This window comes from Sus scrofa, chromosome 8 (genome assembly GCF_000003025.6).
Source record: "Sus scrofa isolate TJ Tabasco breed Duroc chromosome 8, Sscrofa11.1, whole genome shotgun sequence".
Taxonomy (NCBI): Eukaryota; Metazoa; Chordata; class Mammalia; order Artiodactyla; family Suidae; genus Sus; species Sus scrofa.
This window is the reverse complement of record NC_010450.4, coordinates 132,619,937-132,647,795: the sequence shown is the minus strand read 5'-3', so window position 1 is coordinate 132,647,795 and position 27,859 is coordinate 132,619,937. Positions and strand designations below refer to the sequence as shown.

The following is a 27,859-nucleotide window of genomic DNA, read 5'->3' as shown; positions in this document are numbered from 1 at the left end:
GGTAAAGCTGAAAAATTCAGAGGTAAGCCTTAAACAAGAGAGTACCAACATGAAGTGGCAACTGCCCAACCAAAGAAGAGAGAGACCCAAGTTGCCTGCCATCTTTGGCATTTGGTTACTGGTAACTTCGCCACAGCAGTTCCCACAGAGTGGTGTGCACAGAAGTGGACTCTGGTAAGCTGGGGGGTGAGAGGAGATGAAGAAGAGAAACAGGGGGGTTAACAGCAATAAATATTTATTAGGTGCCTACTTGGATCCAGGAGCTCTTCTAAGATTTAGAAACACCATTGGGAGCAAGCCTGAAAGTCTCTGCCTGTGTTCTACTGGGAAATGGGACACCACAGAGAATCTACACAACAACAGTCTGGTGATGATGTGACCCCCTAGCCTGAGACCTTCCATATGCTACAGGTGCAGCCCTAAAAAGAAAAAGAAAAGGGTGACGTGGAAGCATGCCAGAGAGGCAGTGACACCGGATTCAGGGGGCAACAGACATTAAACAGGGCAAAAACTGTAAATCCTACTTTTCCTCCTCTTCTTGGCTCATGGCTAGATGACATTTCCAGCCTCCTAAACAGTTGGGGGCGGGGCATGTAACAGCACCGTAGCCAGTAGATTGCAAACAGAGGAAAGCCCACCACTTCTGGGCCCGTTCAATAAAAGTTCCTCCGTGTTTTACCCCCTTCTGCTGTCTGGAGACCTTAGATGCCACAAGATAAATACGGCAAAGCCTTCATCAGCCTGGCTCCTCAGATCACCGAATAGCTGACCTACATTTTTCACTAGAGTTATAATATGGGTTTGCATATTTGAAAGTTGCTAAGAGAGTAGATCCTAAAAGTTCTCATTACAAGAAAAAAAATTTTATAACTACGTGTGGTGACAGATGTTAACTAGACTTATTGTGATGATCATTTTGCAATATGTATAAATATAGAATTATTATGCTGTATACCTGAAACTAGTGTGCTGCTGTATGGCAATTATACCTCCATAAAAATATATATTTGAAAAAAGATCATTGAAATATATCTGACATTAATAAAAAAGAGATAAGGTGCAGCCAGACTGATATAAATGTGGAAGATGCTAGGCACTGAACTGCGAAGGGAAGTGAGAAGCTAAAGGAGGAAGAGCATTTAAAACATACAAATATTTGAAGAGTAGAGAAAGATGACCGATAAAAGAGACAGATGTTCTTGGTTAGGGAAGTAGGAAGGAAGCAGGAAACGGCTGGTTCCAACCCACTTTAACATCAGTCCCACTCGCCCGCAGCCAATATCAGTCATGACACTTATCTTAGATTCACTCCATTGTTCCCCAGTTTCTCCCACTTTGATCCCGTTCTCTATTGGTTCTTGGCATTTGCCTCCATCGCTCATTTAGAATCTCCCTCTTGCTAGGATTTGGAATGGGGACTCGCCTTTCCCACCCATTTCGCTCTGGCTCCTGATTCCAATCTTGGCTTCAGGAGCACTGGATGGGACTCTTTTACTGCTTTCTGGGTATTAGAACTATAAGAAACAGTCCTCCAGCTAGCTAGTCCCTTGGAGACTGGCCATAACCCAGGCCAACTAACACTAATGAAAACCAACATGTACTGACTACTTACAAAGGCCCTGTATTAGCTGATTTAGTTTTTTTAACAAGTCTGCACATATTTCCACTCGCCCATCTTCAGATGAAGTAACTGAGGTCACACACAGGTTAGGGTGAGCCTGGATCCCCACCAGGCAGTCTGGCTCCAGAGTCTGCATTCTTAATCACTGCGTTACACTGCCCTTCTCGCGCTGGTCAGTTCATCCAGCTCCAAACAAAAGGCAGACTTTGAAAATTCCCAGCTTGAACATCAAAGGAAGGTGACCTTCAAGAAGAATTCAATGAATATTAGTCTTTCCAAACATTCCAGAGAAGTAAAACATGGGAGCTGAAAAGGAAGTCAGTGGCTTACAGACCATTTAGGGGTCAGTGGAAGCCTTCGCCACAGCCTCCTACTTCATCAGAGGGGTGACGGTAATAGAACTGGGACTGTCTGTGAAATGAGAATTTAAATAACACGTGGAGGCACTAAATTCAGATTACTTTAGCCAGAAATCTGATGATGAAGGAAAGAGAGGCAAAGATAGGCAAACTTGAGGGGCAAGCACATTCCAAATGAACTTGTTGGTACCTGAGAACTGGGAGGAAGTCTCCTACAACCGGGGCGGAGGAAGCCTCTGGAGGTGAGACAGTTGGTGCAAGACAGAGGACGACTGACAGACCCAGGGGCAGGGGGTGGAATTAAGAACTCCCGTGGGCGCCAGCCTCCAGGAGCTCCTCTTGGAGCAACCAAGTGGGGAAGGCAGACTGCAGAGTTAGGAGACAGAGGGGAACGTAGGAGCTCACATGCCTGAGGCCATCTGTTTCTCCAGGAAGTAGGAGGCCTGCCTTCTGCAAAGAACAGGGTGGGTGAGGTAGAACAGGAGCTGCAAGGAAAGTCGTAAAAGGATTGTAACAGCCACCACGAGAAATGCCATGGGGGCCGACGAGACGCTAAGTAAAAGGATTGCTAAGAGGCAAGGAGGGCCCAGCTGAGGATGAAGCTCATAAACTTATAACGAAGAAAAATCAGCATGAAGATGTGACTCCTCCAGCCGAGCTCAGGCCTCGGCCGGAGCAGGGAAAACAGCCAGCTGGGCCGATCTGGATGGGGGTTGGAAAACAGGGCTGCGGAAGACGCAGAGGTCAGAAAAGAGCATCTGAGACGGTCTTGGAGGTCATTTTCATGATTCCAGGCTACACAGGAAAATGTTAGTCCAGCAGGGGAATGACAGGCTCAGAGAACAGGGAAGGCTTGAAAGACTCAAGTCTGTAAGGAGCAAAAAGGAGAGAAAGGAGGTGAGAGAAGAGAGCGTCAACGTGTGACAATTTGGCTTATAATTTTCTCCTGCTCCCTGTTCCTCTTCATTTTCTTCAATCCCTGTGCCAGTGAATTATTGGACATCCTAAATTCACTAGATTCTCACTCTATACTAGTTATTGCCTAATTTATATTGTCACTAGGTACACTGAGTTCCTCTCATTGGTCTAAAGCTCACTCATTCAACATCATTTTAGGTGTGGTGTTGTGACTTAGGAAAAGGCAGCTCTTCTGGGTAAAGGGGACCCAGCAGGGCACACTGCTGGACAGGGGAGGGGCAGCCTGGGTTTCAGCCCCTAGACGCTCCCTCATCCATGTGCCTTTGGGCAGGTCACATCTTCCCCGGCCACGTTTTCCAGTTCCAGATGAGCCCAAAGGGAAAAAAAAAAAATTAAATATACTTGACATTGTACCCCCCTAGATTGGGAGTTAAAATCTTGGTTTTATAAATGAATACATTAAAATCCTCTGTGGGAAGCATTTTTCATAAAAAAAATAAAGGTGAATATAGACAAAGAAGAGCATAGCTAAGGAGACTCTGAAGTACGTGTCTTTAAATAAAAGAAACCTCATGTCAAATGAAGCGGCTAAATTCCCTTTCTGATGGTGATTGACTCGCCCATCACACAGAAACGCTTAAATGCAAGGGTTCGATGCTGCATTCATAACGCTGGATGTGTAAAGTGAAATTCACTTGACAAGGTCAGATATTTTAAATGAATGTAACGAATCCGGGAACAGGGAGCCGGAACCGGGGAATGACAGGGCTGTCACTCGAACTTCTAAAAGATGTCTTCCTTTGTCCTCAGCTTCCACATTCAAACCCACGATGAGCAAGACAGCTCAGACTCTATAAACAGGCTGTGATGTGTAACGGGCCAGGAGCATGACTCTGTAGAGAGAGGGGCCAGGTACCTTCTCTCTGAGCTTTATGAAAAGCTCCTCCAAGCCTTGGTATTTTTAGTTAAAATATTTATAACACCTACCTGCTTTTTTTTTTTGTTTTTTTAAGTCACTTTAATCTACAGATAGAATGGACAGGTCTCGATGAGCAATGAATGAGAATGATTCTGGAATCTGAGGAACAGCAACTGCCATCTGTTATTTGGCATTAATGTACTCTAACTGAAGACATGGACTCCTTTCTGTGAGGGGTTTATCTTTTCCAAGACCCAAGTAGTGCAGGATTAAGCCTTTAGGTATTCATATTTGGGTTATAAGTTTGTTTTTTTTCTAATATAACCACGAATGCACTTTAACCCTCGCAATCAGAACTTGTGCATCTGACAGAAGGGTACATAAACCATAAACTAATTTTATTTTTGCAATGAAAATACCTATTGATGCCCAGAAGACAGATCCTAAAAGAAATAAGAATCAGTGTCACTTAATCATTTAATCTTTGGGATTGAAGTAGAAATTGAAAAGATTAAAAAAAAATAAGTATCTTAAAAAAAAGAGAACACAAATTAAAATCGGAAAAATATTTAAAAAAAGAAATTGAAAAGATCGTTTGTTTACTAATGATTTTTCCTGATAAGGCTACTGGCATTTATATGAGCAACTGATTTACAGAGCAGATTCAGTCAACTACAAGTGAATAGTTACCTATGGAATTTAAATGACTATTTTTCCCTTCTGCCAAGGAAAATGCTTCCAGGCTACAAACTCCTGCTATCAATTTTAAGTACAGGAAGCTACATTAGTTACACACTTACTGAAGAAAGATAGAATTCAGAACAAATGTCCATAATTCACTGTAAAATCAAATATAGGTGTTAAGATTACATACTACCAACTCCTTCAGCATCAGTTACTGCCCTGGCAATTCCGTATTTACATGTATGAATGCAAACATATTTTATGGTTATCATCCAGAAGTATGGACTTTATATAATATTTCTCCTGTAAGCATACTGCTACTAAACTCCTATCCATGGATTTTCAAAGTCTACATTTTCTCCATGAAGGAAAAAGGTAATATTTACAGATCTTAATCATCAATCCAGAAATAACGGCAAGTAAGTATCCGGGGCTTGTGCTATGCAGCAGGGCACGAATAACAGGTGTGGAAGAAGAATACAGTGGAGTATATTCTGCATTATTGCACTGGACCCTTACAACCTCAACTGTCTGAACAATACAAAAGGCAACATTTGAAGCTCAAGGCTCCATGTGTCAAGAAGCTTGCAATGAAGGGTTTAAATTGTAAAATTAATGGAAAATAACAGGGGTACAAAATGAGCGGACATTCCAGATGCGCATCAGAAGGAAATCATGTCCACTGGTCAGGAGCCAAATGGGAATGTGTGGCTATAGCTGCATCATTTAGTGTAAAGGCTCACTAAGAATCCTAAGAAGAGAAACGTGCCCCAGGACCAGGAGGGATGCTTCCAGAAGCAAAACAAAATCATCTCTCAAGAAGCGATGACCAGGTCTCTCCGTGTTATTCAGGAAGTATGATCACCCTCTGGATGATTTTACCCACCTCTCTTCACACCACTAACCTCATTATCATAAACACTTCCACCCAAATTCTGTGCTTAAAGATAATAAGCTGGGTCAGTGTGTTGAAAATTGAAGAACTAATAATTAAAACTTGCATAAACATTGTAAATATCCTTGGTTAACTGAAACTCAGATTGAAAAATAGGAATGGAAAGGTTCAGGTGCTTCTCTTCTAGACTCACTTATGGAGCATGAGTTAAGTCATGTTCTCAACTGCAATATGCAAACAATATGCACTGTCTGGAGATTAAGCAACTTTTACAATCAGCCATCTTCTTGCATTAGACATGCTGACCTTTTGCAATTTTCCATTGATAGAAAAGAGTAACGGGAAGTCTACCTTTCTTGAATCTATTAAAATTCATGACAATATCAGATTTATAAGGCAATTTCCTATATCTAGTTTGTTTTATACTTTTTGAGCCCTGTGAGATATTGATATTATATCTATTTTACAGATGAATAAACCAAGGTTCTGAGAGACTGAACATTAAATATTATCATTAATAAGGCATAAGGGGAAAGTCAATTATTATGAGGTACAAATGTATTTATAACTGTAATGACTGAACATAAGGTATCTTAAAATATATATAATTGAATCAATATTATTTAAATGTGCAAATATTTTACAAAAATCATGTAATTTACTTCATTTCCCTCTTAATCTTAACCAGCAATAAGCAGACGTTGAATATCTTTCTCTCATGTACCCCAACACTGCTAAGGTTCAATCTCTTCTGTTTTGATGTATGTCTACAGATATCCCCAACCTTTGCCAGTCATTCTGTAAACGTGCACCATTAGTTCAAGAGTGATTAAACCAGAGTCTAGATGGAATAGCTCCAATTCATTATCAAGACGAGAAAAGATGCTAAAAGCATCAGTGAGTCAATAATATCTTTTTTTTTAAATAAAAATGAGCACATTAAAAGGGAGAACTTTCCATAAACCATTTTTTACAGTACACAGAAGCCATTCTTATTTGAAGAAGATTCCAAGGGTGATGACTGCTCTACTTAGGTGACTTGATGTGGCCCTATTATCAGCAATTATTTTGAGCATTTGAGTAAGTTCTGAGATTTGAAAGGGTTGGTTCTTGGTTCTGTTTGTTTGTTTTGTTTGTTTGTTTGTTTTTTTGAGGGGTGGTGTTGGCCATGCCAAAGCAGTAACCCAAGCTGCTGCAGTGACAACACTGGATCCTTAACCCGCTGTGCCACAAGAAAACTCTGGTTTGGTTTTCGTTGAGAGTTCTGGCCTACCCACAATTCTACTTACTAGTACCATATGGAAATAGGAAGGCGGAATTCAAACTATGTTCCCACAATTTAAAAAACAAAAGCAAAACAAACCACAAAGAAAACCCCTTTTCCCTCTACCCCTACTAAGGCACGGGCTAGGCTTGAGGAGGAGGGGGAGGTGTCTTGACAAAGAGAACAAGCCCAAGAAAGAAAGAATATGGTTTTACTTCCTGCCATTTCAAACTCCACAATCAGCTCTTTGCAGTGAAGAAGGAGACCAAACTTGGCAAGTCTTCTCTCCTAAACTTGGTTGGTGAATTTTGCCACCACTTCACTGTCAGCCTAAGTCATCTTTGGAGGAAGGATTTGAGGAAATAGAACTGTGTCTTGCCTTGGCGAGAGAAGACAACAAACTCCCTGCTGTTGATTTCGTCCTACATTCCTTTTGTTCTGGAGCTGGTAATAGAAACAAAGCTAATGAGATCTTCTTCTGGTGATTGGGAAATGTTCTGAAATGATCTGTTCATCTAGCTCCTGGCTACTATTGCTAAAAACGCATTTTACAGATTACAATTCCCCACCTAGGAAGCTACAGAGGACTTCTTTGCTCACATGGAGAAGGGCAATGAATAATCACTGTTTCTTTCTGTTTCAGTGGATAATCTTTTTCTCCCCTCAGTGGTAGAAGGAAATTCTTCATTTATTCAGAAACATTTCATACTAAATTGTGTCTAATGACTCTCAATAATGACATATTTGGTGTCATTCATGGTGAATAAAAAAATAGCATGCTCATGGAGAATTCCTTTTAATGATATTTTAGTATTGCCCATCTGTTTTCCTGATAGGAAGTGAGCAATGAAGCAATCCAAAGACAGGAAAGAAAGTATAACAGACCAATAACCAGTTTAAAGCAACTGGAGGGGCGAAGCAAGACGGCAGAGGAGTAAGAGGTCGCCTCACTTTCTCCCACAAACACATCAAAAACCACATCTACATGTAAAAAGACTCACGTGGAACATCAACTGAATGCTGGCAGAAGAAAAAGGGCAAGAAGCTCCTGACATAACTGGGTAGAACAAGAGGAAAACAATCAGGATGGGACTGGCATTCCTGAGAGGGAGCTGGGAAGGAGAAAAGGAACCCACATCCTGGGAAGCCACCTAACTGACAGAAAGGTCAGCCAAGTTGGAGGGACCTCAAAGTCACCGAGAAAAGTGCAACAGCTGTACTGAGAACGGCAAAGCAGAGTGAGAGCCACACACATCACCTGAACCACCAACCTGGACACCAGAGGCCGAGATGTCCGGGGGTGGGGGGGCGGCCGCTGGGTGCTGAGACTTAGGCTCCAGAGGTCAGTCCCGTGGAGAGGGCTGGGGCTGGTGGTTTGAGGACAGTCTGAGGGGCTAAGGAGCTTTGCTCCACAGGCAGGGGAGCAGTACGCCACAGGCTCAGGAGGGGAATGCCAAGGCAGAGGGAACTAGGAGAAGGTCTGGACCAGCAGGAGAGGCAAGGCACCATTGTTGGGGAGGGCGAGAGCAGGGGGACAGACTGCCATAGGAAACTCCCTGCCCAGAGCATGTGTGCATGCCCATAGGCTCTCAAAGGGTGGGGCAGCTGGGCAGGGAGAAGCCTCTTGCTCGTTTAAGGGAGACTGGGCACTTCTTGTACAGGCTACTGGTGGCCAGGCACCTCTTGTGGGGGTTATGGGCATCAGGGGGCTAAGTGAGATGTGGTGCCTCTTGCACAATCTACAGGGGGCAGGGAGAGACCACGGCGGTTGTCTCAGAGGCCAGAGCGAGGCGTGGCTCGCCACCACTGGGGGTCTGTGAGTGGGCTCCACCTGCAACCCCAGTCACCTCAGGGGTTGGCAAAAAGAAAAAAAGAGGGCACTGCAACCGAGCACCATATGCTGTTGCTTTCACTCCCCTGGGAACACACCCACCCTGCAGCTTCCACTGCCAAATGCTCAGGGCAGTGCCCAGACACTTGGTCACTGTCTCTTCCCAAAACCTACAACTAGGAAGGGCTGGTGCAGCACCTCCTTCCTGGCTAAGTGGGACAGGGTGCTTCTTGAATGGTCTGCAGGTGGCAGGGGCAAACCACCACAGTTATCTCTGATTCCAGAGGTGGGCGCGGCCACTGCCACTGGGGATACCTGAACAAAAATCACCTGCAGCCCCAACCATCTCAGAGGGCACTGCAGAGGACATTGCTACAGACCACCTGTTGTGGTTCTCACCCCCTTGGGAGTACACCCGCCCTGCTGATGCCACTGTCAAATGCTCTGGGCAGTGCCCAGATGCTTGATCACTATCACTTCCCAGGAACCTGCAACTAGGAGCAGCTTGCGCAGCACCTCCTGTGGGGGCTGAGCAGGACAAGGTGCTTCTTGCATGGTCTGCAGGAGGCACAGGAGCCAATCACCACAGTTATCTCTGGCTCCAGAAGTGGGAGTGACTCACCACCACTAGGGGCCGGTGAACAGACACCACTTGCAGCCATACTAACCTCAAGGGCACCACAGAGGAGGGCACTGTGACCGAAACCACCTGTTGGTGCTCTCGCACCCCTGGGAACACACCCTCCCTGCTGCTGCCACTGCCAAATACCTCAGGCAATACCCACATACCTGATCTCTGTCACTTCCCAGGATGCTGCAACTAGGAGCAGCCTGTACAGCACCTTGTATGTGTGATAAGTGAGACAGGTTGCTTCATGCAAGGTCTACAGGTGGCTGGGGCAAACCAGGGCAGTTATCTCTGACTCCAGAGGCAGTCATGGCCCGCTACCATCAGGGGTCCCTAAACAGGTCTCTGTTCACCTCAGAGGAGGGCATTGCAATCGAACACTAGCTGTTGTTGCTCTCACTCCCCCGGGAACTCACACATGTGCTGCTGCTACTTCCAAATTCTTTGGTCACCTTGTAGGTCTGCCTGGAGCTCATTACCACCTCCCAGGGCTCTGCAACTAGGAGTAGCCTCTACCACCTTCCTGCAGGTCCTTGCTGCTGTTGAGAGCCCGACGACCAGGCACTGACTGCTGGCCCTGCCCATTGCCTCCTTCTCCTTGAAAACACACTGAGCATCCTGGGAATAACAGCCTGCTCACACCAAAGAAAGAGACAGCAAATTTTCAAACTCCCACACCAAAAATAAATAGTAACCCCCCCAAAAAATACAAAGGGTTATTCTTGCATAGAAGTAGCCTTACAAGGCTATGGTTTGGCTTTCCCGAACTCACAGAAAAAGAAAAACACAAGCAAGATGAAGAACAGAAACCATTCCCAGTTAAAGGAACAGGAGAATTCACCTAAAACAGTTAACAATGAAACAGACCTCTGCAGTCTAAAAGACACTGAGTTCAAAAGGGAGGTAATGAAAATACTGAAGGAATTAAGAGAGGTTATGAAGAGTAATGCAGATTCCTTTAGAAAGGAACTAGAAAATATAAGGAGGAGCCAAAAAAAAAAAAAAAAAAACTAGAAAGTTCATTTGCAGAGATACAAACCAAGCTAAAGGCAATAAAGAGCAGAATGAATAATGCAGAGGAACGAATTAGTGACATGGAAGATAAAATAATGGAAATCACCCAATCAGGACAGCAGACACAAAACCAAGTGAAAAAAACATGAAAGCAACATAAGAGACCTATGGGATAATATAAAGCGGGTCAATCTTCACAAAATAGGAATTCCAGAAGGAGAAGAAAAAGAAACAGGGATTGAAAATATATTTGAAGAAATTATGGCTGAAAACTATCCAAACCTAAAGGAAACTGATATCAAGATACCAGAAGTACAGAGGGCCTCAAACAAGTTGAACCCAAATAGGCCAACTCCAAGACATATTTTAATAAAAATGGCAAAAGTTAAATATAAAGAGAGGATTCTAAAGGCAGCAAGAGAAAAGCAAAGCATTAATTATAAGGGGACCCCCATAAGGCCAGCAACACTACAGGCTAGAAGGGAGTGGCAAGATATATTTAAAGCGCTGAAAGGAAAAAATTTGCAACCCAGAATGCTCTATCCAGCAAGAATATCATTTAAAATAAAAGGGGAAATAAAGAATTTCTTCAACAAACAAAAGCTAAAGATTACAGCAATACTAAACCCATTCTAAAAGAAATAGTGAAAGGGCTTCTCTAAATTAAAAAGAAGTAAGAAGAATTAGGATGGATAAAACCACAATTGGAAAGCAAACACTTAAATAAGCCAGCATACAGATCTAAACATGAAGATGTTAAGAAAAAAAAAAAGACATCAAAATCAAACAATGTGGGAAAGGAAAATAAGAAAATATGGATTCTTTTTTTATTTTAATGATGTGTTTTAGCCTGTAGACTATCAGGCTAAAGCAAGCAGATACAGGAAGGGGTTAACATACTTAAAAAACAGGGCAACCACAAATCAAAACCAAACATTACATTCACAAAAACTGAAAAGTATGCAAGCATAAAATAAATGGAAACCATCCAACCAAAAAAAAAAAGAAAAGAAAAGAAAAAAGAAAGGAAGAAAAGAAAAACATAGAATCAACTGGAAAACAAGGTTTAAAATGGAAATAAATACATATCTATCAATAACCACCTTAAATGTCAATGGACTGAGTGCTCCAATTAAAAGACACAGAATGGCAGATTGGATAAAAAAGCAAAAACCTTCAATTTGCTGTCTATAAGAGATTCACCTTAGGGCAAAGGATACATATGGATTGAAAGTGAGGGGATGGGAAAAGATATTTCATGCCAATGGACAAGACAGGAAAGTAGGAGTTGCAATACTCATATCAGACAAAATAGACTTTAAAATGAAGGCCATAAAGAAAGACAAAGAAGGACACTATTTAATGGTTAAAGGATCCATTCAAGAGGATATTACAATCATCAATATATATGTCCCTAATATAGAAGCACCCAGAGACGTAAACAAATACTAACAGACGTAAAAGGAGAAATTGATAGGAATACAATCATAGTAGGAGACTTTAACACCCCACTTACATCAATGGACAGCTCCTCTAGACAGAAAATCAATAAGGCAATAGAGATCCTAAAGGACACAATAGAAAAGTTAGACTTAATCGACATTTTCGGTACATTTCATCCAAAAAAAATCAGAATACACATTCTTCTCAAGTGCACATGGAACATTCTCAAGAACTGATCACATACTAGGGTACAAAGCTAACCTCAACATTTAAGAGTATAGAAATTATTTCAAGTATCTTCTCTGACCACTATGGCATGAAACTGGAAATCAACCACAGGAAAAGAAATGAGAAAAAACTTACTACATGGAGACTAAACAACGTACTACTGAAAAACCCATGGGTCAATGAGGAAATAAAGAAGGAAATTAAAAAATACCTCAAGACAAATGATAATGAAGACACAACCACTCAATATCTATGGAATGCTGCAAAAGCAGTGCTCAGAGGGAAATTCATGGCAATACAGGCCTTCCTCAAAAAAGAAGTAAAATCTCAAGTCAACAACTTAATCCATCACCTAAATGAATTGTAAAAGAAGAACAAACAAAACCTAAAGTCAGCAGAAGGAAAGAAATCATAAAGATGAGAGAGGAAATCAATAAAATAGAGATTTAAAAAAATAGAAAAAAATCAATAAACCCAAGAGCTGGTTCTTTGCAAAGGTAAACAAAATTGAAAAACCTCTGGCTAGACTCACCAAGAAGAGGAGAGAAAAACCCACATAAAATGAGAAATGAAAAAGGAGAAGTCACAATGGATACTACAGAAATACAAAAAACAATGAGAGAATACTATGAACAATTGTATGCTAACAAATTTGACAACCTAGAAGAAATGGACAACTTTCTAGAGACTTACAACCTGCCAAAACTCAACCAAGAAGAAAGAGATCAACTGAACAGACCAATCACTAGAGATGAAATTGAATACGTCATAAAAACACTCCCTACAAATAAAAGTCTAGGACCAGATGGCTTCACAGGTGAATTCTATCAAACATACAAAGAAGAACTTATACTCCTCCTCCTTAAACTTTTCAAAAGGTTGAAGAAGAAGGAACACTCCCAAAGACATTCTATGATGCCACCATCACCCTAATTCCAAACTCAAAGATACCACCAAAAAAGAAAACTATAGGCCAGTATCTCTGATGAATACAGACACAAAAATTCTCAACAAAATTTTGGCCAACTGAATCCAACAACATATAAAAAAGATCATACAGCACAACCTGGTGGGATTCATCCCAAGTTCACAAGGATGTTTCAATATATGCAAATCAATCAACATCATACACCTCATTAACAAAAAAAAAGTCAAAAACCACATGATCATCTTAATAGACACAGAAAAAGCATTTGACAAAGTCCACCATCCATTCATGATAAAAACTCTTACCAAAGTGGGTACAGAGGGAACATACCTTAACATAACAAAAGCCATTTATGACAAACACACAACAAATATAATACTCAATGGAGAAAAGCTGAAAGCCTTCCCACTAAAATCTGGAACAAGACAAGGATGTCCACTCTCACCACTGTTATTCAACATAGTATTGGAAGTCCTAGCTACAGCAATCAGACAAATAAAAGAAATAAAAGGCATCCAAATAGGAAGAGAAGAGGTAAAATTGTCACTGTATGCACGTGACATGATACTTTATATAGAAAACCCCAAGGACTCAACCCAAAAATTACATGAACTGATCAACAAATTCAGCAAAGGAGCAAGATATAAGATTAACATTCAGAAATCAGTCACATTTCTGTGTACTAACAATGAAATATTAGAAAAGGAATACAAAAATACAATACCTTTTAAAATTGCACCCCCAAAAATCAAATACCTGGGAATACACCTGACCAAGGAGGTAAAGGACTTATATGCTGAGAACTATAAAACATTAATCAAGGAAATTAAAGATGTAAAGAAATGGAAAGATATGCTCCTGGGTTGGAAAAATTAACATTGTAAAAATGGCCATACTACCCAACGCAATCTACAGATTAAATGCAATCCCTATCAAATTCCCCATGACATTTTTCACAGAACTAGAACAAACAATCCAAAAATGCATATGGAACCACAAAAGACCCAGAATTGCCAAAGCAATTCCAAGGAAGAAAAGCCAAGCAGGAGGCATAACTCTTCCAGTCTTCTGGCAATATTACAAAGCTGCAGTAATCAAGACAGTGTGGGACTGGTACCAAAACAGACATGCAGACCAATGAAACAGAATAGAGAACCCAGAAATAAACCCAGACACCTGTGGTCAATTAATCTTTGACAAAGGAGGCAAGAACATAAAATGGGAAAAAGACAGTCTTTTCAGCAAGAATTGCTGGGAAACCTGGGCGGCTGCATGCAAAGCAATGAAACTAGAACACACCCTCACACCATGAACAAAAATTAACTCAAAATGGCTTAAAGTCTTAAACCTAAGAAAAGACTCCATCAAACTCCTGAAAGAGAACACAGGCAAAACATTCTCTGATATCCACCTTACAAATGTTTTCTCAGGTCAGTCTCCCAAAGCGACAAAAATAAAAGCAAAAATAAACCAGTGGGACCTAACCAAACTGACGAGCTTTTGCGTGGCAAAGAAAGCCAAAAAGAAACCAAAAAGACAACTTACAGAATGGGAGAAAATAGTTTCAAATGATGCAACCGACAAGGGCTTAATCTCTAGAATATATAAGCAACTTACACAACTCAACAGCAAAAAAGCCAACAACCCAATGGAAAAATGGGCAAAAGACCTGAATAGACATTTCTCCAAAGAAGATATACAGATGGCCAACAAGCACATGAAACAATGCTCAACATCACTGATTATTGGAGGAATGTAAATCAAAACTACCAGGAGATGCCACCTCACACCAGTCAGAATGGCCATCATTAAGAAGTCCACAAATAACAAATGCTGGAGGGGGTGTGGAGAAAAGGGAACCCTCCTGCAGTGTTGGTGGGAACGTAATCTGGTACAACCACTATGGAGAACAGTATGACTGTACCTTAGAAAACTATACATAGAACTACTATATGACCCAGCAATCCCACTCTTGGGCATCTCTCCGAACAAAGCTTTCCTTGAAAAAGACACATGCACCCTCATGTTCATTGCAGCACTATTCACAATAGCCAAAGACATGGAAACAACCCAAAGATGTCCATCGACAGATGATTGGATTAGGAAGATGTGGTATATATACACAATGGAATACTACTCAGCCAGGAAAAAGAACAAAATAATGCCATTTGCAGCAACATGGATGGAACTAGAGACTCTCATACTGAGTGAAGTAAGACAGAAAGAGAAAGACAAATACCATATGATATCACTTATATCTGGAATCTAATATACAGCACAAATGAACCTTTCCACAGAAAAGAAAATTATGGAGTTGGAGAATAGACTTGTGGTTGCCAAGGGGAAGGGTGGGGAGAGTGGGGTGGATGGGGTGCTTGGGGTTAATAGATGCAGACTATTGCCTTTGGACTGGATTAGCAATGAGATCCTACTGTGCAGCACTGGGAACTATGTCTGGTGACTTAGGATGGAGCATGATAATGGGAGAAAAAAGAATGTATACATGTAAGTGTAACTGGGTCATCATGCTGTGCAGTACAAAAATGACAGAACACTAAACCAGGTATAATGGGAAAATACAAAAATCATTATAAAAAATAAATAAAAAATAAAAATAGTTAAGTAACTGGAACAGGAGAAATGAAAATCTGTTTTAAACAAGTTAGGAGGAGGGAGATTTTGTGAATAAGTACCAATACATTAACGATTACACTTGAAAAGCAAAGTCCTTCTTACACAGGCACAGAGAATTTTATTGTGGTGCATATACCAAAATTTTTAAAAAATGACGATGAACATCCCTCTTGGAATTGGTTCTTCCATGTCTCATTCCTGCTCTGAAGAAAATAAAGCAAAATAAATGAATCATCTGTTTCAGACTGTCTGCCCTCGACCTCCTTCTGGGGACTCCAGGTACTCCCAGTTTCCAGTTTCTCCCAGTTCCTATACTCAAGATTAGTACATTCAAATACCAATACATTCCAAGATATGCAAATCTGAGTTTTCATGAACAGAGTAAAGGTGTGGACTTCAGAAGCATGTTGGGGAATGGATGTGTGTTCGGTGGAGAGAAGGAGATGAACTCCCCACTGCCAGCAGAAAGGAAATTAAGTCAAAGACAGGTGAATAAAGGGGGCAACTTCGTCCACAAATGGAGCTTCGAGAGAAACAGCCCATTACCACCCCAAGTTAGGTTAAGGAAACAAGGACAACTCGAAGCGAGGTTGTGGAGGAGGACAGGAAGAGAAAACTGTGTGCACGTCCAGCAAGGAACATGCTAAAATGTGCTCCTGTGCAGGAGGAGGAGTGGCAGACGGAAGACGAGGGAGAGGATCGGGCCATCCCACCTCTGCCTTTGCTAGTTCTGTTTTCCTCAGCTGCAGACCACACGACCAGTAACAGTCCCAGGAGACTCCGAGACTGACATTTCGGATTTCGGGTGCCTTTTACTGACAAATTTGCTGATAAATCTGCGGTAAGACTGGAATAAAAGTTCTACTCAAGCACATTTTATTTACTGAAATTGATGTCAGCTGCTATACGTAAGATACTGGATGATTTCCACCCTGCACAAGGAGAAACAGAGGCCCAATGTGCCCTATACAAATACTTCAAAATTATTAGTCCTGGTAGATTTTCAAATCTTTCTGGAACAATCTCTTAACATCCTGAGCAAAATGCTGCTTTGGGTCTATTTTTCAGGCATTAAAAGTCTATCGACTTCCTTTTACTAGCAATCCTCATTTTCTGTGGCAGTTTTATTTGAAAGGAAATGAAGCAATTCTAACGAGTACCGATGAGTATTGACGCACCCAAACTGAGGATCTTAGGGAATCACTTTGTCATTTCTACAATTTTCCCTTTTAAAAAGGCAGCCAGGAATCACTCTGCTTTCTCCATCTGCTATCCTTCCTCCTTCACGAGAGCTTTCAGTTCGGTTTTATTTCCTATTTCGCTTTGAAAGTTCTTCAAGAATGGGATTCCCACTCTCCAAGGAGCATACAAGCCATCCAGGTGAATGCAGAAGAAAATAAAACATACACTGTAATCCAGAAGAGAAGTTAAACCTTACTGATAATTAACACTGGTCCCTCCCAAACGCATCCTCTCTTCCTAGCACTGGTCACACATTACCTAGGGTAAAAGAGGCGACTTGAATGGAAAAAGGGAATTTCAGTTCGGGGAGAGTTGATATGCTTTCTTTTGACGATATCATAGGTCAGTGTGCCTGCTTTTAAAAGATATATAGGAGTTCCCGTCGTGGCGCAGTGCTTAACGAATCCGACTAGGAACCATGAGGTTGCGGGTTCGGTCCCTGCCCTTGCTCAGTGGGTTAAGGATCCGGCGTTGCCGTGAGCTGTGGTGTAGGTTGCAGACGCGGCTCGGATCCTGCGTTGCTGTGGCTCTGGTGTAGGCCAGTGGCTACAGCTCCAACTGGACCCCTAGCCTGGGAATCTCCATATGCCGCGGGAGCGGCCCAAGAAATAGCAAAAAAAAAAAAGATATATAGCAATTATCTTAAGAGGAGAATCTTTACTACCCTGTGTGTATTGGTATTACTGCCACAATACAAGATCACAGACTTGGCTGCTGAAACAACATAAATTTATTCTCCTACGGTTCTTTAGGTCAGAGGTCCTACATGAGGCCTACTGGGCTACAGGCAAGATGTCGGCAGGCTGAGTTCCTTTCTGAAGGTGCTAGAGGAAAACCTGCTGCCTTGCTCCTTCGGGGTTTTTGGCAAATTTTAGTTCCTTGCGGCTGTATGACTCTACCATCTCCATTTTCCTGCTGGTGGTCAACTGAGCACCATTCTCAGCTTCCAGAAGCCTCTCCTTTCTTTGGCTCAGACTTTCTCTGTCTCCAAAGCCAGCAACAGGTAGGCAAGTCCCTCTCAGGTTTTGAATCTCTTAGCTTATCTCTCTAATTGCATCGCTCTGTCCCGCTCTTCTGCCCTCCCTTTTCTCTTTTAAGAATTCATGTGATTAGGATGGAACCAGAGACTCTCATCCTGAGTGAAGTCAGTCAGAAAGAGAAAGACTAATACCATACGATATCACTTACATCTGGAATCTAATATACGGCACAAATGAACCTTTCCACAGAAAAGAAAATCATGGACTTGGAGAATAGACTTGCGGTTGCCAAGGGGAGGGGAAGGGAGTGGGGTGGATTGGGAGCTTGGGTTTAATAGATGCAGACTATTGCCTTTGGATGGATTAGCAATGAGATCCTGCTGTGCAGCACTGGGAACTTTGGTCACTTATGATGGAGCCTGATAATGTGAGAAAATAGAGTGTGTGCATGTGTATGTAGCTGGGTCACCATACTGTACAGTAGAAAAAAAAAATTTATTGGGGAAATAACGATTAAAAATAAATTAATTTTTAAAAATAAATTAAAAAAAGAATTCATGTGATTAGATTGATCCCATCTGGATATTCATGGCTAATCCCCCCATTTTGAGGACCTTCATGTTAATCACATCTGCTGAGTTCCTTTTCCGCATAAAATAACATATCAAGGATTCTGGGGTTATGGTCTGGGCATCTCTGAGGGACCATTGTTTGGTCCGCCACACCTTGAAATTGTTTTGTGTCACAAAGAGGTTCACCTGCATCCTCGCGCCATAATAAATAAATGAATAAGCACTGAAAAAAAATGTTGCTTAGCTGTTTACATATCTACAAAATGAAAGAGTTGGCTTCTTATTTTAAATTTTTAAAATGTTCCATCTTTCAAATTGCAAAAACAACTACTGATTGACATCAGGAAAGATTGAAATTTACTAGATGAAATTCAATAAAAGCTTTGGTATATTTGATAAATGAGTTTTAGGTGCTAGTAAATGATTTAGCAGTGCACCAGCCATGCATTTCTGTCATTTGCGTTGACTAAAGCATTGAAAAAGAACTTAAAATGTCAACATGAAGTGAACCTTTAAAACTTACGTCCACACAAAACCTACACACAGATGCTTAAAGCAGCTTTACTAAAATTGCCAAAACTAAGACGTAACCAAGATGTCCTATAGTAGGTGAGTGGGTAAATACACTGTGGTACATCCAGACAATGGGATATTATTCAGCGCTAAAAAGAAATGACCGTTCAATCCATGGAAAGGCATGGTAGCCAGTGGGTAATCAATTTCTAACAATGCTCAAAATTTTATTTTTTTGCAATAGAATGGATTCTTCCCCCTCAAGTCGTGCTACTTACTTGTGTTTGTGTATTTGTGGCTAGTCAACACACACAGCAGGTTCCCTTTAAAAGTAGAATTTAAATCCATTCGACTTACCAAACTATTCCCTGAGCCCCAGAGCCAATCGGCTTTAGATTCTGGTAGCGCTTGAGAACTGTGAAGGTTGAGTCTCCCACTTCCACACTGTAGAACTGGTTGTCAACTTTGCTTTTGCTCATGTTGTAATGTTTGGCAATATATGACACATCCACTTGTTTATCGAATCCCTGTGAAAAAGAACAACAAAAACATGAGACAAGCGAACCACCAGAATGACAATGAGACACAGCGAAGCCTGTTCTTTTGATTATTCCTGATACTTTCTCATCTGTGATCATTATATTTCACAGTCAGAAAAAAATCTATCAGTCCATGTAAGACAGCATGGACTAAAAGACCTTAGAAAAATGCAAAGAAAATAGTGTTTTCAATATTAAAACTATTTATGATAAAATGTTATTAGATTAGAGCTGCATCATCTTTTATGAAATGCTTCATTAAAACCATTTATTTATGCAGCAAACATCTACAGAACATGTACTGGCCCCAGAGACTTTGTTAGATACTTCAGAGGTGATCCCTGATCATCTATTATAAGAGCGACATGCGAAAGAATAAAAGGATGTAGCTACATCCTTTTCTCAAAAAGAACTGAGATAGAAAATAACCATTTTAATTTCTTAATTAGGCAAATCTGAATTAATAGTGTTGACTTTATGTGTTCTTAATAACACCAAAAATGTTACTATCCTGCATTAAAGATAGAAAAACTTTAGTGACTAACACTATTCTAAAATGCCACATGACCGCTTTTTTATTCATTGAAAGCTTAGATTTTAAATGTCTCAATCATCATATCTTTTGTTATCATTAAGAGTTCTTCTATCTCTTGATTATACTTAGCAATTGAAGAAATTTTTATTTTGAATCATGATTTATGAATATATATAATGTAACTAGCCATTATCCATGATTATTGCTTACCCATAAATGATCACATGTTGCTTCTGACATTAAGTAGTCTGGACTCTAGGGAGAAGGAACCTCACAGAACATCATCTAGCCCTTTTCTGGTGGCACACACTGCTGGATGCCAACCCAATAGGCTCTCCTTTCCTTCTTGCTGATTCTGCTCAGGTTTTGAACACTCATATGTCCTATGGGTTCCTTCTCAGTCCCAGCACCTGAAGATGGAATAGTCTAAACCAGCGGTTCTCTCTAGAGGTGGTGCTAACTCTCAGTGGGAATGTAGGTGTGCCACAATGACAGGAGACGTGCCTTACTGACCAGGGCTGGCTGTCCTGCAGGGAGTGGGTCATGCCCACACAAGGCATCATTTCCTGCATACCTCACAATGTTGAGTATGCCCTAGCTTTAATTACTAACAATACGAAACTGGCTTTAATGCTCTGAGCCTAGAATCGAAACTACAGGACTTTGCATGGTTTTAACATACACTGGCTTTTGAACATCTAATTCTCACATACTTTGAAAGAAGATTTAAACTTCCTTAGGCTCGGAACCTCTAGTTGGTCATAAAGCCATTTCCTTAGACATTTTTGGCATTTCATTTCTAATTAAAAATCGAAATGGAAGTACAAACTAACGTGTCCCTGAATGCTCTCTGATAGGAAAGCAGGCAGCTTCTCTAATGTAATGAGGAAAACACCGTGGAGACTGTATGGACGTGAGTGGCAAAAGCTGCACATCTGGTGCAAGAACCTCACGACCCCAGACAGGTTTGAGAGCAGAATCCTCATGACAGGCACCAGCCTATGCTTGGGAGAGATATGCTAGCAGCAAACCAGGACAAATGCACAGAGACCTCAAAGAACAGAGTGGACTAGAGATTAGGAACCTAGCTAGTTTGGACAGAGACAGAAAATTCAGATGATTTACAAATACAGTCATGAAATCCAGGAGGCAGTCTATGCAGCATAGAACAGGAAATTAAACAAGACTGTTAAGAATCAGCGCACTGTAAGCCCACCTACGGACTGGCCAAACACAGTCTAGAATTTAGATGATGGTGTGGACAACAGCAGAAACAAGAACATCAGTGTTTAAACAATCCTCTACTTCGACTACAGTATTGGGAGTTGTTTTCCATACCATAGTCCATTTCTTCTCCAGATCTTTTTGGTATATCAGTAAACTAACCCTACTAAAGTCATCTCTTCTTGGCTAGGAAAGAGGAAAAGGCAATGGGAGCTAGACCAATAAATGAATTCATCCGTCAAGATTAAACTGGGACGAAATGCCTGACGTGCTATTTGTCACATTCTGACCCTTCTCTACATCCTTTACCATTCTGGTTTCCGACTACCCACAAAAGTCTGAGAACAAACTAGCCTCAAAAAACCTAGGTAATTACTTCCCTTTCCCCCATGTATTCTCTTCACTGCTGAAATGTTGCTTATTCCAACGGCACTGCATGTATGTAGTAATCATAAGTAATGACCTTTTTGTTTGAGACCTCTGGCACTGGAGACACAACAAAAAGATAAGATCCCCATCTAGAGGGAGGCAGTCGAGTAAGCAAGTAATTAAAATATGGATGATTTACTTTACAGCAGAATAAAGAAAAGATCCTGGGTACAAACAAGTAATAACAACTAAGTGCCTGCGTTCATTCATTAAGTCATTCAACTACTATGTATAAAACAACTATAGATGCCAAGTCTCGGTATGAAATTGCTAACACTGGAAAGGAGATTTGATTTGTGTTTTCTCTGGCTAACTACATTCCCAGTCTTCTCCTCTAACTTGGTCTCAGATGTACATGTGCCTCTGGACCACTTTGGGGGCTCGATAAAACACAAATCACTGACATAACACCTTGGAGACTTGGATTCAAGCCGTCAGCCTAGGTCCTGGGAATCTGGAGATTACTAGGCAGTCCAGGTGGTTGGGATATGAGGACTGAAGATATGACTTTGAGAAAGACAGCATTAGAAAACCATTGTCACAGTGTGCTCCTGGAGCATCAATCTCAGCATCACCTGGAGACTTGACAGAAAAGTGACCGCTCACTCCCACAGCACACCTATTAAATCAGGACCTCGTGGCGGGGGAAGGGGGAGACAATCTATTTTAATAAGCTCTCTAAGTATTCCGATGCACATTGAGAATCACACACTGGAGTGGAAGGACTGCCTAAAGCCTGTGAACAGGTCACAAAGGTCTTCCTAAGATATTTGGAAAGTGAAACACCTATTATACACAGAAGTAGCATTTCTGCATCTGCATCAGGGACCACACTTTGGGATTTTATGAATTGCCAAATTCCACTGTGCATGACAAACACAAACTGGAAACCAGAGTCCAAGTTAGGACAAGGATTACCCTGTATCTCAGATTCAAGTATATGAAAGACACTGCCCCAGATTCAAGGGCTAACAAAGTCTTGGTACTCAGAGAAGTCACCAGCTAGCCAAGTGCTATAATGGAGTGCATCATTTCATCCTAGCAATTGTTCACAGACCTGAGAGATACCCTGTAATTTTTCCCAGTGCATACCTAGAACAGAAATTTCATAAGATGGGGAAGTTACATATGGACTTGGTGGGATTATGGTAAAGTGGTTAAAATAAGAATAGAGCTTAGACTAAGGGCAAAATTTTAGCAACCAAAGTATTCTCAGTCAAAAAGAAACAGACAAAAGATATTCAAATGAAATACCTAATGCCCTGACACATGTTCTAAAATAAAAATTACTCAGTATTTTTTATCCATTTCAGAGCATGTAATTTCTCATAAGACTGAGAATCATCAAGTTTGTGAATTTACACACACCCACACACACACACACACACTATTTCCTTCCTCAATTTCCATGCAGTCTTTCTTGTCATGACTATAAAGTTCAGATATAAACTTTTCTCTAAAAATGTGCCTGTGAAAATGCCATTGAGCACACTATGGAAAAAGATTATTGGTGCTGAAAAGATTTTTCACCAGTTACGCTTTAGTGTATCCTTAGTTCTGATCACAGAACTGATAACTGGAACCCAAGAAGAGAAGAACCAAAAATTCCTATTGGGAAGGCATGACTGGTCAAGCCTTTGAGGCAGACGTTCTGAAGTTTTCGTATAGATCAGCTCCCTCAGGAGCTTGTAAAATACATTGCTGAAACCACTGAAAAGTTTCTGATTCAGTGAGACTCTGATAAGGCCAAGAGTTTGTATTTCTAACAAGCTCCACACTTTAAGAACCATTATTAGAGAAGAGTAGATGTGAGAGATGGAACCACTCAAAAAGCACTGGTTGGAGTGACAGAAATCAAACACATGTCAAACCAAGTAAACAAAGGATGTAGGAGTTAAAAATAACGCCACGTTGGCTTTCCTTGGTATCAGCATCTCTCTGGCAAGCCCAGATGTCATATTCCCAGGGATGTGTTTTCTTATCTCACAGGGACAATATATTGCCCAGTCAATTTTCTCTCAATTAGATACTGAAAATAAAACATTCTATCGTCTATTTGTATTAAATGTATCCTAAAACACTTAGAAGGAATTATGAAACTCGGAGGTATTCATAAATGCCCATCAAAATTGAAAATCTCTCTACAGAAGAAATTATGTTAAGTTCCTTACAAATAAGAAATATATCAAAAATTATAACTATCACAGTGGTAACTTTTTGGAGATCGATTTGGCTCAAAATAACTACAAGTTTAAAACAGTCTATTCTTTTTCTTCCTTTTCTTTTTATGGCCACACTGAGCAGCATGTGGAAGTTCCCAGGCTAGGGATTGAATCAGAGCTATAGCTGAAGCCTACACCACAGCAACAGCAAAGCCAGATCCGAGCCACATCTGCCATCTATGCTGCAATTTACAGCAACGCCTGATCCTTAACCCACTGAGCGAGACCAGGGATCAAACTCGCATCCTCAGGGATTCTATGTCAGGTTCTTAACATGCTGAGCCACAATGGGAACTCCTTATTCTGTTATTGATTCAATTTTTTTTTTTTTTGTCTTTTTGTTATTTCTTGGGCTGCTCCCGTGGCACGTGGAGGTTCCCAGGCTAGCGATCTAATCGGAGCTGTAGCTGTTGGCCTACGCCAGAGCCACAGCAACGGGGGATCCGAGCCATGTCTGCAACCTACACCACAGCTCACAGCAACGCCAGATCCTTAACCCACTGAGCAGGGGCAGGGATCGAACCCGCAACCTCATGGTTCCTAGTTGGATTCGTTAACCACTGCGCCACGACGAGAACTCCTGATTCAAATTATTTTTAAAAGTAACCCATTCCTCCTCTGAATATTTGTATTTAAATGACTCAACAATTTACACAGACATAATGAAATATTCTTTGCAAAAATTCAAACCAGATCATTTCCTCCCTGTCCTACATCTGCCAAAAAAACTTTAAGCTAAGTTAAAAGAAGACTTTATTGCTGCTGGCAGTTAGGTAGGCAGAGAGGAAATCTGAATATAATGTGTTCTGTGAAAAGACTGCATTTTATGCAGACCTATAGGAAAGAGCCCTGTGTGATGATTCCCTAGCATCAGTTCTGTTGCTAGCCCATAGTTACGGAGTTTTCAAAGAAAAATGTCCCACGTTACTGATCTTATCCTGCAGGTGTCCAAAGCTTTGATGACATTTTTCTCAAATTTAATAACCCGTATTGCACAAGCACTTCCTCCCCATTTCTGTCTGTGTCCGACTGGCCTGTGTTACTGCTGGTCAGTTCCCAGGCAGGAAACATTACAGTTTAAGAATTTTTAGATGTTAAGTTTCTCTTGAATGACACAGCTGAAAAGAGGACCAAGCCTGGATTAGTTTTGTACTTAAGACCTATGAAACCAAGTCATTTTATTCTTTCATTCATTTATTATTTATATTCTGTGTTGTTTCAAAAAGGATTTGTGCAGCTCACCATAAAAGACACAGAAACAATAAAGCCATTAAATCCAGCTTTAAAAACAAATGTAAAATAAAGAAGGCTGGGAGATGACAGTTCTTCCAGAAGCCTTAAGTTATGCACATCTGTTGCCTTGAGCACAAAAGTTAGTGTCATGCTTCCAGCAAGCCAAAGGGAAAATATGACAACAACAAAACCACAGGAAGTGGCAAGTTTTGATTCGTTAATCTCATAAAGTATGGCACACCATACTTCATAGGAAAGGTAAGTTTTCTCCAACACTTAATCCCAGGAAAGAAATACTTGATAGTTCTTCACATAATAACCCTGGAATCAAACAGGCAGTAGATACAACATTTTAAAATCAAAGACAGAAATATGTCCCAAATGACTTATATCAACTCCCAATAAGACAATGGGGAGAAACAAAGGTGAACCAGCATTAACTGCTTACCTACTAAAGGTGAACGTTGTCATTCTGTTAAATACTATATTTAACACTAATAACAGGTGAGCTGCGAACTGACTCAAAGTCTTGGAACTATTAACTACTGGTACTAATTAATATGAATTCAAGTTTGTCCAACTCTCAAATATGTGCTCTTCTTTTATTAAACCACTCACTAGTTCAGTTAAAATACTTAGAATCGTCATGTGGTTTTCCTCTAATAAGGTGAGATGTTAAGAAAAGAGCTTAAGCGAAATGAAGGAATAAACACATCCTTCCCCTTCATTTCACTTGTTTTGGCCTGGAGTTTGAACTTAACATTAAACAATTCAGAGTTGAAGTAGACCATCTTGTGTTGGTGATGGAAAGCCAGATTTTCAGAGCTGCCCAGAAATTTATTTTTTATATGTTTACTGAGCACCTACTGTGTGTGAGGCACTACTGAAGATACTATGGATGAAACGCTTGTCAATCTCAACAGGAGAGTCAAGATGAATTTGCGACAAAATGCATCTCAGATAACTGGTTAATCTGTTGGATATTATTGTAGTGTTGTCATTTGGATAGTGAAGAGTATCGGCCAAAAAGTGGTGATTCTGAATTGACACAAATGATAATGAGCGTTTCAGTCTTACAGTGAGGACCAGCACATTGAGTTGCTCATGATGCGCCAAGGCTGTTACAAAAAATCAGCAGAAACAATGCCTGCTAGTCTGTCTGTGACGGCAGAGAGGCAGGTGTTGAATCCACTTTAAATGAGAATCAAATTATCTACATATGGATTTGAAGGGGTAGACCTGAGACAATCCTTAATGACATTAAGGACTGGATTTTGTTCTGCCCAGAGCACAGTTTCGCCATGCAACTTCTTGAAGCGTTACTCTCTAAGGGGCACCACAGTCTGGATCCTATATCACTTTTATACTGTTTGGCCCAGAGGTGGTTACTCAGTGGAATCAATGGCTTATTACAAATCAGTAATTCAATAAAAACTCTTAGGACATAAATTGTGCTTAATACTATTTTTAATTATGTGAAAAAGAATAGTATAGTAACCAATAAGAGAGTAGGCACATTCTTTATACAGAAAGAGAGGCAACTAGCACTGCTTGAGTACTTTCTATGCACCAAGCTGGTAGCAGGACCAGATACTGGGCTAGGTGTCTAATAAATCATTTCATGAAAGACTTGGTATTCTCATTTTTCACTTGAAAGATCCAGCAAATCATAAAAATCCACTTTCATCGAAGAATCCTTACTGTGAAGCCTTGGGCAAGCTTTTTGCAATTAGTCCTAGGGTCTTTATTTATGGTTTGAGGGCAATATATGCATATATTGAAGATATAGTGAGTTCTGTTCCAGAGCACCACAATAAAGAGAGCACACAAATTTTTTGGTTTTTCAGTACACATAAAAATTATGTTTAGGAGTTTCCTTGTGACGCAGCAGGTTAAGGATCCAGTGTTATCACTGTGGTGGCATGGATTGCTGCTGTAGCACAGGGTTGGTCCCTGGCCTAGGAACTTTCACGTGACACAGACATGGCCAATTAAAAAAAAAAAGTTATATTTACATTTTACTATAGTCTGTTAGGTGTGCAATAATTATTGTCTAAAAAATACATATCCTAAGTTTAAAATATTTTATTGCTTAAAAATGCTAACCACCATGGGTCATCAGAGTCATGATCTTTGCTTGAAGAAACCTGTGTCGACGTTGATGGCTGCTGACCGATCAGAGTGGGTATTGCTGCAGGTTGACGTGGCTGTGGAAATTCCTCAAAATAAGACAACAATGAAGTATGTCGCATCGATTGACTTCCTTTCATGAGCTACTTTTCTGTAGGATGCAAAACAGTTTAACAGCACTTTACCCACAGTGGAACGTCTTTCAGAATGGGAGTCAATCCTCTCAAATCCTGCTGCTCCTCTATCCACTAAGTTTATGTAACATTCTAAAGACTTTGTTGTCATTTCAACAAATGTCACAGCATCTTTACCAGGAGTAGATTCCATCTCACTTTCTTTGCTCATCCGTAAGAAGTAACTCCTCATCTGCTCAAGTTTAACATGAGATGGCAGCAATTCAGTCACATCTTCAGTCTCCACTTCTAATTCCAGTTCTCTTATTATTTCCACCACATCTGCGGTTACTTCCTCTGCAGAAGCCTTGAACCCTTCGAAATTATCCATGAGGGCTAGAGTCAACTTCTTCCAAACTCCTGTTACATTAGTATTTGACCTCTTCCCACGAATCACCAATGTTCTTAACGACATCTAGAATATGGATCCATTCCAGGAGGTTTTCAATTTGCTTTGCCCAGATCCATCAGAGGACTCATTACGAAATGTCTTAAATAATAAGACTCGAAAGTCAAAACTGCTCCTTGATCCATGGGCTGCAGAATGAATGCTGTTTTAGCGGGCATGAAAACAACATTAATCTCACTATATGGACTATGTCCATCAGAGTTCTTGGTGACCAGGTGCATTGTCAATGAGCAGTAATATTCCAAAAGGAGTCTTTTTTGGGGGGCAGTAGGTCTCAACAGCGCGCTTAAAT

General features: G+C 40.7%; 1 protein-coding gene across 13 annotated transcripts in view; it reads right to left on the bottom strand.

The window, feature by feature from the left end:
- MAPK10 (mitogen-activated protein kinase 10) overlaps positions 1–27,859 on the bottom strand; it is a 305,758-nt gene that overhangs the window by 103,780 nt on the left and 174,119 nt on the right. For all 13 annotated transcript variants that reach the window (XM_021100770.1, XM_021100774.1, XM_003129341.6 and 10 more), the window contains one exon: positions 19,031–19,200. In XM_021100770.1, coding sequence (XP_020956429.1) covers positions 19,031–19,200 — 170 coding nt within the window. The remainder of the gene's footprint in view (positions 1–19,030; positions 19,201–27,859) is intronic.